This window comes from Ursus arctos, unplaced genomic scaffold (assembly GCF_023065955.2).
Source record: "Ursus arctos isolate Adak ecotype North America unplaced genomic scaffold, UrsArc2.0 scaffold_24, whole genome shotgun sequence".
Classification (NCBI taxonomy): Eukaryota; Metazoa; Chordata; class Mammalia; order Carnivora; family Ursidae; genus Ursus; species Ursus arctos.
In genome coordinates this window covers 42968599-42984391 of record NW_026622919.1, presented here as the reverse complement: position 1 = coordinate 42984391, position 15793 = coordinate 42968599, and the positions used below count along the sequence as shown (strand labels likewise).

General features: G+C 44.1%; 1 protein-coding gene across 3 annotated transcripts in view; it reads right to left on the bottom strand.

Moving 5' to 3' along the window:
- The window catches only part of VPS53 (VPS53 subunit of GARP complex), a 135694-nt gene that overhangs the window by 23775 nt on the left and 96126 nt on the right, over positions 1-15793 (bottom strand). For all 3 annotated transcript variants that reach the window (XM_026517807.4, XM_026517811.4, XM_044390816.3), the window contains 3 exons: positions 15307-15389; positions 14309-14387; positions 1420-1568 (listed from right to left, as the gene is read on the bottom strand). In XM_026517807.4, the coding sequence (XP_026373592.1) occupies positions 1420-1568; positions 14309-14387; positions 15307-15389 (311 nt within the window). The remainder of the gene's footprint in view (positions 1-1419; positions 1569-14308; positions 14388-15306; positions 15390-15793) is intronic.

Below are 15793 nucleotides of genomic sequence, written 5' to 3'. Positions count from 1 at the left end.
CATGTCACGGGGAGGGCGACGGGAGAAGTCCCGGCAATGTGATGGGGAACCCCATCCGTGTGGGGTGGCGGCAGCTCTTGCTGGGGAAGGGTCTTCCCACAGTGCTACCTCTGAGGCTCCTACTCTCGGCTGCGATTTTACAAGGAGGAGAGGGTACTATGGATTAAATCAGAACACTACTTTTTCTATCAGAGGTTAAACTTTTCCAGAGATAGCGATGGGCGTCCTATTCCTAGCTCACCCAATATGAGCTTAGTAATAAAATTAAAGGGCTCTGAGAGAATGTGAGGGTGATGCCGGGACCAGCTAAGCAAATCGGCCCATTACTCATTCTACCATTAGCTCAGTTAGACCCCTGTGCAGCCACACTGGAGATTTTTGGCCACAGTAAAATTTTAGAGACGTCGTTTCTACCAAGGGTATGGGAGTGTCACAATGTGATTTATCAGCAAAGCCTTTAACACACACTGACGAGCACTCAGAGAGCGAAGGGAACGTCAACTCCGGTTCATCTGCCATAATGCAAACATTAATGCCTCCCTGGAGAGCCCACTCAATCCTTTCTTGACAAACTGGAAACTGAAGCTAATGCCACAAGCCCCTCCATAATTGTTGTTCCTTAGGGATTTATTTGTGATGGAGAGAGCGAGCCTTAATTGAATACAAACCGGGAGAGATTTGGGGAAGACAGAAACTTGGAGCCCTAAATCCCCCCTTGGGACTTGGATGAGGACAACCTAAATACAGTAGCTTGGAATAGGCTGACCTTCCCGAAGCCCTTCATTGAGACGTGTGCCAAAACGCTTGTTTGCTCGTTGGTCAGAGGAGGCACTGACCCTCTACATTGCCTGGCCTCGGGGGAAACGGTGCTACAGCCAGATTCTGACTGGCAAAGGACCAAACCATTTATTTCCTTACTTCCAAACGTCAAGCCAGAAATGGCCACACACGAGGACGTAGCAGGAAGACACGCAGCACAAGCGTTCACTTCATCTCCTTTGGCAATGGAACCCCTGGACCAGAATAAGCCCTAGCTGGATGGTGGGACACCTGGATTGTCAGCATGCTGGTGGTAAGTATGGCATTCAAAATAACCCAGTGATGAGAATGTTCCAGGGGTGCCTGGGGCGGGGGGGGGGGGGGTGGTTAGTCGGTTAAGCGTCTGACTCTTGAGCTCAGCTCAGGTCTTGATCTCAGGGTCATGAGTTCAAGCCCCGTGTTGGGCTCTAGGTTGGTGGTGGAGCCTACTTACAAAAAAAAAAAAAAAAAAAGAAGAAGGAGGAAGAGGGGGAGGAGGAGGGGGAGGAGGGGGAGGAGGGGGAGGAGGGGGGGGGAGGAGGAGGAGGAGGAGGAGGAGGAGGAGGAGGAGGAGGAGGAGGATGATGATGTTGTTGTTGTTGTTGTTGTTCCAGGACTTACTTTGCAAATTTAATGCAGAACTGAGTGAAGTATTTCCGCGTGGAAGCCAGGTTGTCACGGATGATAGGGACATTCTGCTTAATGTGAAGAATGACAGAGGTGACGTAAGGGCTCTGGTCACCAACGTGCTCCACATTCTGCCACTGCATCTGAAAATGGAGACAGGGGAAGAGAAGCCTTTAGATCCCTCACAGGAGGAGTCTGACCCGTTCCCGGGGAAGGGGCAGGCGGAGTGGCAATGAGGCTAGAGCTTGCTCTCACAGCTGCCATTTTATCTTGGGCAGTGTGTCTTACCTAGTCTGTCGTGGCTGACTGTGGATAAATACAAGTAAGCCCACCTTATCTTGGCCAGTGAGGTGTGACTTAGGTATCTTTTCCTAACCTGCCCCCTCATGTTTGAAATAGCCTTCCCTTCCCATCTAAGTGGCCATCTTGACAAGGAACCTTCACCAAGCAGGTGAACTGGACTATCCTGCAGCTGTTCCAGCAGAAGGAGGCTGTGTGAGGACAGGGCAGGGGCAGCCACTTGTGAGCACGCCGGTAGCTTGGGAGATTGGAGGTGGCTGGGGCTAAGTGAAACGAAACCTCGATGAGGGTGACTTAGGTCTTCCTCTCAAGTAAACTGCGAAGAGGGGAGGATTTTGAAAAAAGGGAACTGGAAATGATGGGACGTGTGAGACTTACTTCGAAATAATCTAGAGTTAGGAGGAGTAGATGAAAGAAGATTAGTGAATTTGGGTGACAGGTCCATGAGGTTTGTCATATTGTTTTCTCTACTTTTGCACACCACTGAAATTTTCCATAATAAAACATTCAAACCTTACTCCTAAAACCTTTGAGATTCTGTTAGGGTTTTCATCAAGGGAAAGAAAAGAAGAACCCTGGCGATTACGAGGGGGCAGATCAGAGGGTAAGACAGCGGCACGAGGCAGAGGGCAGGAAAGAGGGGCAGGGACGGCATGGATGGCAGGCGCGGGGCAGACCAGCACCGCTGAGAGGACCTGAGTGGTCCCTGACCAGGCCATGAACACAAATGAGAGCCCTGCTTGGCTCAAGCTCTGACCAACTGAGCATTGGGAGAAATGCTCTGGAAAATGTCTGGAGTAAAACAGGGAAAGAAGCAATGCCGCCGTGCCTTTCCCTCCCTGGATACACACAGGAGAAGAGAGGCAGTGTCGGCTCCCAGACTGCCCCGAAGCTGGCAGCAGATGAGCGCTTTAATCCTGAGAAGAGCGGGGATGTGCCGGAGGAGCTCTGCTGCCTCAGCCTCTCAGAGTGCAGCTGGGCTGTCTGTTAAAAGGATCCGAAGCCAAACACAAACCATATAATAGAAGGAGGGCAGTAGTTCTGAGGCCTTGATGTCTCTGGCAAGAAACCACCATATTTTTATGGAGCTCTTGGGGAAAGGAAAAATTCAATACTGAAGGAACTTGTTCAAAAGAATCATATTGTGCATGGATGACTCCCCAGCGCCTGGAAAGCCTGAGTGACTCTATGTTTTGCCCTAATGTTTCGTCAAATCAGCAGATATTTATATTTTAAAAGCTTTAGGTATGTGTAAGCATATAAAAAAGCAGGAAGGCCCTTCCATCTTCATTTTAGAGATAAGAAAACCAAGGCCCAGAGACCTTAAGTCTTATGCAAGGTTCCGCAACAAAGTGCCAGATAGAAAAAAGCTCTCTTAAGTTTTTTACTGGGGAGAATCAGAAACGAACAACGGAGTAACAGTGGAAAGTTCTATGTGAACTGACTTTATATTCTAATGCTTGGTTATGTGTAATGTTTTCCTCATTGTCTTTTTATCTTATTCAAAAGGCTTCCTTTCCCATCTGATTTTAGAGAGTTGACCCATCCAAACAGTGAGCATCCTAGGTGATGAGCTTAAATGAGCTCATAGGTGAGGCCCAAACTGACAGATGCTGTTAATGTCTGTACTTCGCCTTCTGCCCAGCTCCGAGGCAGCACTCGGAGCAGAATGCTCTGGGTAAACACGGTAATCTGGGAAGGGAGCTTCATGCCCCCTTCCTCCAATTGCCATGAAGTTCTTCTACAGTAATGACTACTGTTTTCCAAGTTGGCAGCATTTTATATTTCAACATCTCAAAAACTTAATAAATAATGATCTGACAGAAGACAACGGTAAAGGGAGGTGGTGATGTGCCCTGTCACTGGCTACAAAGCAACTCTGAGGCAAGACGGAGTGTGGGACGTTGGACTTCGAGTTCCCGCTTGATCACCACTGGCCAGGTCAGTACACATCCGCCTCTGGAATATATGTGAAAAGATCTGATTTGCTCTAATACGTTAGCCAGTTATGACTCCGCTGGTTAAGTTAAAAGAAGTATTAGCAAAAGTAAAGTAGATTTGTGATTTTAAATTTAAGTCAGCTTAATGACAGAAGAAAACAATTTAAAGTACTGGAGAACAAGGAAAGCTGATGTTGGTTTTACTATTAAAAAAAAAAAGTCTACAAAACGTAATTGGCAGTGACTCTGTCCAGTCACTGCCTCAGATGGGTTGATGCTTGCCATCACCCACCCCAGATGACTTAACGCTTGAGCTGTAACCTGAACGGCCCAAGACATGGACATTAGGACCCACCATATGCAGGTCCCTTTGCCCGGCACTCTGCATACATCACCTCATTTACTATTCCCACGTGAGCTCACTGGGTTCTCCCAGCAGTCTTGTAGATGAGGAAAGGAAAAAAGCTTAACGAGGGTAGGTACCTTGCCCAAAGTTACACAGCTGGCAAATGACAGAGTGGAGACAACCCAGATCTGTCTAAAGCCTGAGCAGTACAGCACCAGGCTGTTTCCTAGATGCTTGTTTAAAAAAAAAAAAAAAAAAAAAAAAAAAAAGAGGAACAAAAGCACTTACTGTGCCTTAATGCAAGGTACGCCTTGTTTCTCAGGGAGAAGCTAATTAAACAGACCGTGATCAACCAAAGTTCTCTTGCAAAAAAGGCAACAAAAAGTAGCTTGCACTAGAGGAACAAACATCATGAAAAGCCATCAGTGGGAATAAACTTCCAGTTTTTCCAGGTAAACTTTGCATTTGGCATTTAAAATTTACCCCTCCTTAGAAGTTTTTCCTTTTGTGCGTTTTGTCTAGGTGGGGCTGCATACGACTGCCCCTATATAAACAACAAGAAAAACAGATTGCAAAAGAAGCTGCGATTAAGACACAGGATTCACAGAAACAGCACACAAGGAAATGATCACACTTAACTACGCAGAGAGACTGCGGGGCCAGGGGCGCAACCATGGTTTCTGCTACCTGAGGACCCGGGCTGTGGCTGACCTTACCACTTTACAGGGAAGGCTGGGGAGATAATCACTTCCTAGAGAGAGTCCACTGTAGCAGGGAAGTCTGACCAATCCACCAATCAGAGAGCAGAGCTCTACAACGTGCTTACGTTGGAACTTGTTTTTCTCTGTTGCTATATGAAGCTTGGAGAGAGGCCTCCTGAGAAACTAATTTTCCTCAAATTCAAATTCCTACCTCTTCATTTTGATCATGGAACAAGAGAGATACAGAATACAGACCGAGACATGTGGCTCCCAGGAATATTTCAGGCAATCGGAGTCTGCTGTTACGGTTTAGGCTGCTGGGCCACTGGGCCCAAGCAACAGCCTCTGCCCAGGCAACACACAAGCACTCTAAAGCCTGTCTGGGCTACTTTTACTCATACAACAAGCATCTGCTATATTTACAGGCACCTCGTGCATGCCCAGCACTGGACCAAGCACTGTGTGGGAAATAAAAAGGGAGAAGGAACAGTTTTTGATCACGTGGTCGACATTTTCACTTACTGCCTACAATAATATAGTAAAGGAAGCAATAATATTCCTGCTTTATAGGTAAGACAGGCTTGAGGATAAGAAGTGATCTGCCTAATGACATGTAACTAATAAGTTAGCAGGGCTGAGATCTAGAAATTGGTATGTCTAACTCCAAAGTCCATGTTCTTTCCACTTTACCACATTGCTTTCCAAAAGTGTTACCACCCTAAATGAGCTTGAAATTAGCTGAAGGCACTGGAGCAAGCAGAATCTACGTGGGAGGCTGTGCGTACGCAGCTGACAAGGTCGTGGTGATGGCAGTGCAGAGGAAGATGCAGGTGCCTAACTCCAAGGTTCCCCAAGTTCCAGAACAGAAAGTGGAGTAATAAAGGTTTTAAGAAGATAAATATACATTTTTTCTACTTACTACTAGGCCAAGGGTAAGGTGAATTTGTACAACCTTTTCTTTGTTTAAGATTTATTTATTTTAGAGAGAGCAAGGAGGGGGGCAAAGTGGAAGCAGACTCTCCCCTGAGCTCCCTGCAGGGCTCCCTCTCCCAAGAGGGAGATCATGGCCTGAGCTGAAACCAAGAGTTGGACGCTTAACTGACTGAGCCACCCAGGTGCCCCTGTACAACTTTTTCTTTCTTTTCTTTTCTTTTCTTTTTTCTTTTCTTTTCTTTTCTCTCTCTCTCTCTCTCTCTCTCTTTCAGACTTTATTTATTTGACAGAGAGAGACACAGCCAGCAAGAGAGGGAACACAAGCAGGGGGAGTGGGAGAGGAAGAAGCAGGCTCCCAGTCGAGGAGTCCGATGTGGGGCTCGATCCCAGACCGCCGGGATCACGCCCTGAGCCAAAGGCAGACGCTTAACGACTGAGCCACCCAGGCGCCCCATGTACAACTTTTTCTTAAAAGCAATTTGAAAATATCTACCAAAAAGCTTAGCATTTTACGTATCTTTTGATCTCTGCAATTCTCTTTAAGGCAATTAATCTGATGTTAATAATTAGGAACGTTTAGAAAACACACACATACACACCCACACATACATACACACATGAGGTTGTCTGTTGCCAGACTGTTGTTGTTGTTGTTGTTTTTAACTTTGTTTGAGAGAGAGGGCAAGAGAGTACAAGCAGGGGGAGGGGCAGAAGGAGAGGGAGCAGCAGGCTTCCCACTGAGCAGGGAGCCTACATAGGGCTCGTTCCCAGGACCAGGATCATGACCTGGGCTGAAGGCAGCGCTTAACTGACCGAGCCACCCGGGTGCCCTGCCAGACTGTTTTTACATGTGAATAATTGGAAATAATTACTAAAAGTGAGTTGATTACATACATTTTAAGGGAAGGAGTACATTAGAATACTTAAAATGAGGCAATGTGGAGTCTGCCGGTTCAGAGTTCTAATACTGTCTGTCCAACCTGCTAAGTGCATGACTTGGCTAAGTTTTACCTAACCTCTCTAAACCTCAGTTTTCTTGCTATAAAACTGGGATGACGGTATCTATAATCCACACAATTACTGAAAGATGGAGTGCTCTTAACATAGTGCCTGTCAGGTACTGATTCCATGGTTAATGTTAACTATTGTTCCGATTTTAACAATAAATACTCTGTATTGGGGAACACTATGCAATCACTAGAACTACCACAGCTCTGGATTAAATGACACAGAAAACTATTAAAACCTGCTAAATGGGGAACAAAAGTTATAAAACAGTACATAAAGTATGAACTTATATTTTAAAAGTATATGCATAAAAAGACTGAAATAAATCTATTAATTAAAATACGAGTGATTTAAATTTTCTTCTTTTAAAAAATCTGTATTTTTTATAATGAAGGTGATTTACTTTAGTCATAATGAAAAAGAAATCTCTTTTATAAAAAAAAGAAAGATTTGCTTTGACTGTAAGTGGAAAGTTCAGGATTTTATTATTTTTTAAAGATTTTATTTCTTTGAGAAAGAGAGAGAGAGAGAAATAGTGAGAAAAAGCACAAGCAGGGGGGAGAGGGAGAAGCAGGCTCCCCACAGAGCAGGGAGCCTACATGGGGCTCGTTCCCGGGATCCTGGGATCATGACCTGAGCCCAAGGCAGATGCTTAACTGACTGAGCCACCCAGGTGCCCTTGAGGAGTTCTTAACCATGGAGTTCTGTGGGCCTCCTGAAATAGATCTATTTTAAAATGACTGAGGAAAATGAGAACAGATTTGAGGACTGTTCTAACTATTTCAAAACGTCTTTGGGGGATAGTAACGCAGCTTCTAAATGAGTACATGTTCACAGTCTTGAAACCTAATAGAAATTACATGCCAGACTGCAAGGAAATTTAATTTGTTCAGTTTCTTCTGTTTTTTTTTCCCCTCCTAAAACTACCATTAATGGGCAAAAAGCGAAGTGTGTTTGATTTTGGACAGAGAGTTAGATTCTTTTAACCTAGTGATGTGAGTAGCCCTAGGAAAAAAGGACATAGTGAGGAGAGTACCATGGGACTAATGGTCTCTTTTTAAGGAAGCTACAGAATTTTTTTAAAATCCTACTTAAAAAGCCTAATTACAATGGCTAATTGCTAAGGATTTATAGAATTTACATTTAAAAGACAGAACTCTTCCTATTTCCACTAAAGCATTCCAAGCAGTTGCCTTTTCAAGAATCAGGAGACCTGGTTTTATTTCTGGCCTCACTGTTGTAAGGCTACATGGCTTTGGGCATATTATGAAAAAGAAAATAAATGCACTAGGATGACAGTTCGTTACTTTTCAGGGAGAAATATGCAAAGCAGACTGGAATACTTGGCTTGGCTCTCAGCCCCTTTTCTCCCCTGTAGGAAAGTCACGGTGTCAGACCAAGAGAGGCTGAAGACCAATCTCAAAAAGGGTGCTTGGGAATGCCTGAGGAGCTCAGGGTCACAAACCCAGAAACACCGGGCACACACTAACTTAGGGCCCTTCCACTTGCAGGCAAATTACTTAAGCTAATTTTGCTTCAGTTTCCACATTTGCCAAACGGACTGACTCTTACTCTGTATGTATGGTGTGGCACAATCCTGCATGGTGACAGACCTGAATTTGAATCCGGCCTGACGCTCCCACATGCTAGCTAAGAGATTTGGGACAAGTGACTTGACTTCTCTGAGTTTCAGCTCCCTTATCCGGGAAAGGAAGAAGGAAATAATATAGGTACCTTATAAATTTATTGTCAGAACTGAATGAAATACTGCATTGGGGTGCTGATTCCTGGTAAAGTGCTCCATAAAGAATAACTTACTATCATCTCATAGAGCTCATCTAAGAAAATAATGCAATATGGGAAGAGAAAGTGGTCTGAAAGGTAATTCTGACATAACTTACCCACAACATAACTGTAATCTCTAAGTTAGAGCTTCAGAAAGTTAAACTCTTACCATATTTCACTTCCTCCATATGGGCCTGGCCTGTTTAAGGCTGTTCCTGTATAGTTTCTACCAAACTGTGCCACTCTGTGCTTTCCTCTCCTTTTCCAGCAGCAGGGCTCTTGTCTACAGTTGGGGAGCTAATGGCTAGATGTGGGCATTTCCTATTTCTGACCTTCCTTCGATCAGCTCCAGGATGTTACCTGTTCAAGTAAGAAGCCCTGTTATTGGGATGCCTGGGTGGCTCAGTTGGTTAAGTGTCTGCCTTCAGCTCAGGTCATGATCCGAGGGTTCTGGGATTGAGCCCTGCATCAGGCTCCCTGCTCAGCCGGGAGCCTGCTTCTCCATCTGCCTGCCGCTCCCCCTGCTTGTGCGCTCTCTCTGACAAATACATAAATAAAATCTTAAAAAAAAAAAAGGAGCCCTGTTATTGAGTACTATCAAGAAGCATCATATCTTCGACAGCACTTGTATGCACCTAAAAATTTCAGTCTATGATCCTGCCATTTCCTATAAACATGCTGGATGTCTACCAGCTCCATCCAGCTCCCTCTGTTCAGTAGGGTTATCTATATCTCACTTTGTCACCATTCTTTGATCAAACAGGTGTCTACAAACTTTAGTTTTTTCTTCTTCCTACCCTCTTTACCTTCAAAGTCATTCAGGGAATACTACTGTTAAGGTATGCCATGGAGATCCAAAAATGAGTAAGACACAGCCCTCAAGTTGTTCAAAGCTTAACAGGGAAGACAGAAATAAAAAGAATTGTATAACAAAGTAGAGAGGCAGTCTAGGTACTGTGGTGTCTTCAGGGAGAAAGACACTGTGGGTGAGACCAAAAAAAGTGGTGACACTGCAAGAGATTAATTTATTATTATTATTTTTAGGGGTGGGGGTAGAAGGGACAGAGGGAGAAGGAGAGAGAGAGACTCTTTTTTTTTTTTTTTTTTTTTTTTAAAGATTTCATTTATTTATTCAACAGAGACAGCCAGCGGGAGAGGGAACACAAGCAGGGGGAGTGGGAGAGGAAGAAGCAGGCTCACAGCGGAGGAGCCTGATGTGGGGCTCGATCCCATAATGCCGGGATCACGCCCTGAGCCGAAGGCAGATGCCCAACCACTGTGCCACCCAGGTGCCCCGGAGAGAGAGACTCTTAAGCAGGCTCCATGTCCATCATGGAGCCCAACATGGGGCTCGATCTCACAACCCTGAGATCATGACCTCAGTCAAAATCAAGAGCTGGAGGCTTAACCGACCGAGCCACTCAGGCACCCCTGTAAGAGATCAAAATAGCCAGAACAATCTTGAAAAAGAACAAACTTGGGAGGATTCAAACTTCCTGATTTTAAAGCTTGCCACAAAGCTACAATAATCAAAACAGTGTGGTACTGGCATAAAGACAGACATACAGATCAAGGGACTATAACTGAAAGTCCAAAATAAACCTGTGTATCTATTATCAACTGATTTTTGACAAGAGTGTCAAGACCATCTAATGGTTAAAGAATAGTCTTTTCAACAAACGGTACCAGGATAGCTGTATATCTACGTGCAAAGGAACGAAGTTGAATCCTTACCTCACACCATATACAAAAGTTAACTCAACTCAAAATGGACTGAAGGCCCAAATGTAAAAGCTAAAAGTATAAAAGGCTTAGAGGAAAATACAGGTGTAAGTCTTTATAATTCTGTATTAGGCAATGGTGTCTTAGATATGACACCAAAAGTACAAGCACCAAAAGAAAAAATATAAAAACTGGACTTTAACAAAACTAAAAACTTTAGTGTTTCAAAGGACGTAATCAAGAAAGTGAAAAGACAACCCACAGAAAGGGAGAACATATTTGCAAATCATATATCTGATAAGGGTCTAGTACTCAGACTAGAAAAGAACTTTTACAACTCAACAAAAAGACAACCCAATTTAAAAATGGGCAAAGGATTTCAACTGACGTTTCTTCAAAGATACACGGATGGCGAATAAGCACATGAAAAGATGCTCAATGTCTGAGTCATCAAAGAAATACAAATACAAACTAATACCACAATGAGGTAGAATGCCTGTAATTTAAAAAAGTACTGGTGAAGATATGGAAAAATTAGAACCCTTGTACATTGCTAGTGGGAATGTAAAATGGTGTAGGTACTCATGGAAAACAGTTTGGCAGTTCCTCAAAATGTTAAGCACAGAGCTACCACGTGATACAGCAGTTCCACTCCTAGGTATATATGTGAGAACTGAAAACGTATCCACACAAAAACTCGTACATGAATATTCATAGCATTATCTATAATAGTTAAAAAGTGGACAACCTAAATGTGCCTCAACCGATGAATGGATAAGCAAAATGTGTTATATCCACACAACAGAATATTATTCAGCCAGAAAAAGGGAGGAAGTACTGATACATGCTACTGCATGGGCAAACATTGAAAACATTAGGTTAAGTGAAGAAAGCCAGTCACAAATGACCACATATTGCATGATCCCATTTATGTGAACTGTCCAGAATAGGCAAATCCATAGAAACAGAAAGATTAGTGATTGTCAGGGAAATGAGAAGTGCGTGCTAATGAGTAGGAGGTTTCTTTTTTTGGTGTGATGAAGATGTTCTGGAATTAGTGGTGGTGGTTACACGGTCTTGAGAACATACTAAATATATATTTTTATTATATATACTTTAAAAGGGTGAATTTTGTGGTATATAAATTATACCTTAATGTTTAAAAAGGGGGGCAGATATTTGAACTAGATCTTAAAGGGTGTGCTCACTGGGCAGACAATAGTGGGAAGAGAATTCTAGGCAGAAAGAAGAGAATGAGAAAAGGCATGGAGGCCCCCCAAAAGGTAATGCATTCAGGGAAGTAGAAGTGGCTCAGGGGCTAGAACATAGGCATATGCACAGGAGTGGCAGAACTGACGAGGCAGCAGAGGGACAGATAATGAAAGGCCTGTGTGCTGCCCAAGGAGGTCATGCGGTACCTTCAGGTGAGAACAGGGTTTCTTCCCAGAATGACGTAACTACATTGCTTGGCTCAACCCATTTTTGTCAGAAAAGCCTCCTTTCGTCAACTCAGAATCACCTAACAGTTCTACTCCAAGTGGGCAAGCCCAACACTCATTTTTCTCACTATTTATAAAATCCATTTATTTACAGCATCAATTATTCAAAGGTTTCTCCCCACCAGAATATAAACTCATCAAGGGCAGCCAATCTCCCGTTTCCAATCTTGACTACGTAAGCGCAAGTACCAAGTGCTCTGTGAAACTGCGAAGCTGGGTAACGAGACTGGCAATTTCGACAAAGTTCTGAGCTTTCCTAACTATAAATCTCTGCTCATATCATCACCCTGTTTGGAATGCCCTCCTAATCACAAATTCATTCAAAACGTCACCATCCTTCATGGCTTTCTTCGCTTCCCCACCTGATACGGAGAGAGAGATGGACTCTCTCCTCTTTGAAAGAGGGCATATTTTGTACTTTTCTTATGTTACTGATTTCCCCGTACCTTATACTGCTGTTACTTGCGCATTCCTCTCATCTCACACATCTCTTACCCCACACTTTCTGGAATCTAAGCACCTTGGGGTAAGGTCCATGTCTTTCCTGGCTTCGCAGCTCCCAGCACTGTGCTGGGTAGAGTCGGAATTGAACTGTCCCAACTAGCAGCAAAAATGATGGAACCAGAGACAAAAATAAGCATTACCGCAAAACAGAAGTTTTAAAAAATCCTAGAAGAAACGACACAAAACAGGACGCAGACACAAATAACAGAGTGTATGTTGAATCAATCTGTGACCACTTGGCTTGTTTATATCTGGTCATTTTCATCACATGGATTTCATTTTAGCAGAATACCAGAAAACTCAGACAAAGAGTAATGGTCTCCCAGCTGCTGCGTTCCCTAGTCTGTGGTTTTCCTATGATATAAACAAAAGATTCTGGAGGTATGGTCTCTGTTAATATTTGCTGGTGTGGGTCTGGGGGAGAAATGGGTGGTGGTGGGGGGAGTGGGAGGGAAATCCGCTAACGAACTGACATTTCATATAAGCAACACCTGGAGTGTTAAACTCCCCTACAACTGTTATTTTACTGGGGGAAAAAAAGTCCACTCTTCCTTTGGTAAATGTAAAATTCGTTTACCAGCTGCATTCCGATCTAAAGTGTGTGGCAGTTCAGGAGAGATGGCAGCTAGAGCAGATCACATGCAGGACACAGTGAATGTTCACCAGCAGCAAAGGGATAATCAGAGCCCGAAGAATGAATCTTCAGAGCCGCGTTCCTTTAAGAAAATGGGTAGCCTCAATTTGCCTGCTCATATGCTACCCATAAACACTGAGAATACTGGAAATACACATCCACATCCGATCGGTGGAAGGATCAACCTTTTGAATAGAAACTCTGTGACATCAGCTATTCAGGACTCCCCACTTAGCTTTATAAAACCCTGCGGCTTAAGTTTTGGTTTTCATCCTATTTTCGTTAAATGTTTACAATCTACTACAAAACCAAATTCAGACCAAATGTGTGCTTACACAACCTAGTGACATGGCCACTCCTCCTGACAAGAGGGAAAGAGCACCAACACTGATTGGCACCAGGCCAGTTGCTCTCTTCATGCTCCGTCCTCACAACACTGGGAGGCAGAGAGCTGCATTTCACATACTGATGAGTTAACTTGGGCCCAGAGAGGTTAAGTTATTTGCTCAACACCCCCAAAGGAAGAATGAGGAGAGTTCAGTCCGTCTGACCCCAAAGCCGGTGTTTTTTCTACAGTACTCTGCTACTGGCCAGTAGGCTCCAGAGAAGCTCTTTCTCCAGAGTTTGTAAGAATGCTACCAGAGTCTGTTAACTCGAGAACAGGCATTGGCAAACTTTTTCTGTAAAGGGTCAGACAGTAAATATTTTAGGCTTTTTGAGCCATATAGTCTCATGAGTTCCTTACTCATTAATTGTGTCTGCCATTGTTAACACAAAAGCACCCACAGATAATATATATACATGAATGAGCATAGCTGTGTTCCAATAGAACCTTATTTACAAAAACAGGCAATGGGTAAGACTTGGACTACAGGCTGTAGTGTGCTCACCCCTGCTCTAGAAATTCTAGAGTGGAAAGCTTCATGTTATTTGGATTAAAAAAATCAATAAATAACTGCCCATTTCCAGCTTAATTAATCAATAAACAAGAGAGTCTTCCATAGCCTGTATGGTCCGCGCAATTCAGGAATTTACATTCTTTGAGGAAGAAAAGATACAGGCACATAAAAGCCAAACAGTAACACGAGGCAGCGTGTGCTCCAGGAGGGTTCAGAGGGCCCCGGGCTGACTGATGCGCCACCACGACTTCAGGAAACCAAGGTCCACAACCTGATCCAATGATATTGTGCTGATAATGGAACTCAGAAAGAGTGAGAAGTTACCGCTGTAAGCACTGACAAAAACACCCATTCTGGTGAGACCACATCAAGGTTTTTAGCACGTGTCAGACGCTAAACAAAGATATCTCCTGCGGACTTAACGAACACACCGGCTCCCTGTCTTGTTCTCAGAGGACAAGCAACTGACCTAAGGCACAAGATAAACTCATCTCCTGGAGGCCCTGACACTTGAGGGAGTGAAGAACCCACAGGAGCCACAGGCCAGGGCTGACAGCAACCACTTGAGGTCACTCTTGGAGGTCTAAGAAGAAGCACTTCCCAAAACCTCACCTTGCTCATGGCGGTCAGGGCAGGATCGCAGGCAGCATCCAGATCTTGAACCAACAGCTGGATGCTGCTAGAGATGACACTGCAAACCAAACAAATTAGTGGTCACCACTCTGGGGAAGTAACTTTACGAATGACTAACACAGCCCCCGCCCGATCTTTTAGGTACACGTATCGAGATTAGATTCATCATTTCATCAGAAACACTCAAGTTTGATTTCAAAAGGGAATGGACGACAACGAGGAGCATCTGGCTCTTCATTCTTGTGGCATGTCCTGGTCTTATCTGGGTGTGTCGCCACTGAGTCAGGTCACAAAATTCCATGGCTAGTCTCCCTAATCACTCCACCCAGGATCCCTCTTCCCTTCTTACTCCAAAAGCACCTGTTTGCTCAAAATGTTTAAATCAGAACTTGAAAAAAAAAAAAAAAGTTGAGAAAAGGAGAGGAAGTGACCTAAAAAGAGAATCTTGATTTTTCCTCAGTATGGCCTACGCCAATCTCATTTACTGACCACAACAAAAATACCTCAAGGCAACGCCAGCGAAATAACTATCAGAGAAGGCTTCATAGTTTGAACTTCTTGGACAGACACCTGCCACCCCAACCCCACCCCCCGACACACACACTTTACATTCTAAGACACTGAAGGTGGGGCTGGCCCTCTGTGGATTTGGGGTGGGGTGGGTGGCACACAGGAGGCCTTGGATTTGACCTTCCTGCAGGGATGGTCAAGGGAGGATTTCTTCTCTTTGGTTATTCTAGATAGGGCAACAATAAAGACCCTGAAAGCTAAAAATGACTGTATCTGAGCGGGCCAAATGGGAGGCAGCTGCACTAGCTTCTAATGCTTCTTACTGGCTGCTGGAGAATCATCCTGATTCAACAGGGGGCCCCGGAAACCTCTTAGGTCCTGTGATGGCCTAAAGCCGACAGCCTGAGACATGCTGCTTTGTGAGCGGGAAAGGGCAGGCCTTAAGCAAATATGTGCGAGGTACATACGTGCTGAATGTATCCATTTCTCCAGTCAGATTGATTCGCTCAATCAGACTTACATCCACTTTCTCCTTGAGTTTTTCTTCTAGCTATTAAAAATAAGAGAGAAAAACATGTGTAACAATGCTCCAAAGGAGTACCATAATAAGAATACTTAACATTTACCGAGTTTGATGATTCGGGTATCATTCCGGGCACTTTTCAAGTACTGACTCATTTAATTCTTACAACCCCATGAGGAAGATTCTATTATTATCTTCATTTTACAGAAGAGAAAATGGAGGTGCGATAGTACGTGGTAGGGCCAGGAGTCAGACTTCCTCCAGAACCTGTGCCCTTTAGCACTGGGCTGTACTCACCTCTTAGGACACACTGGAAATTCATTTCGTTAATTTTAAAAAGACCCCAGTTTTCAGGACCCTCCCTGCTCTATGAGCCGCAGGCTCGCTCAGCAGCTGGAAGCCTCCGGTGGGGAGTGGCAGTAAAATCAGTT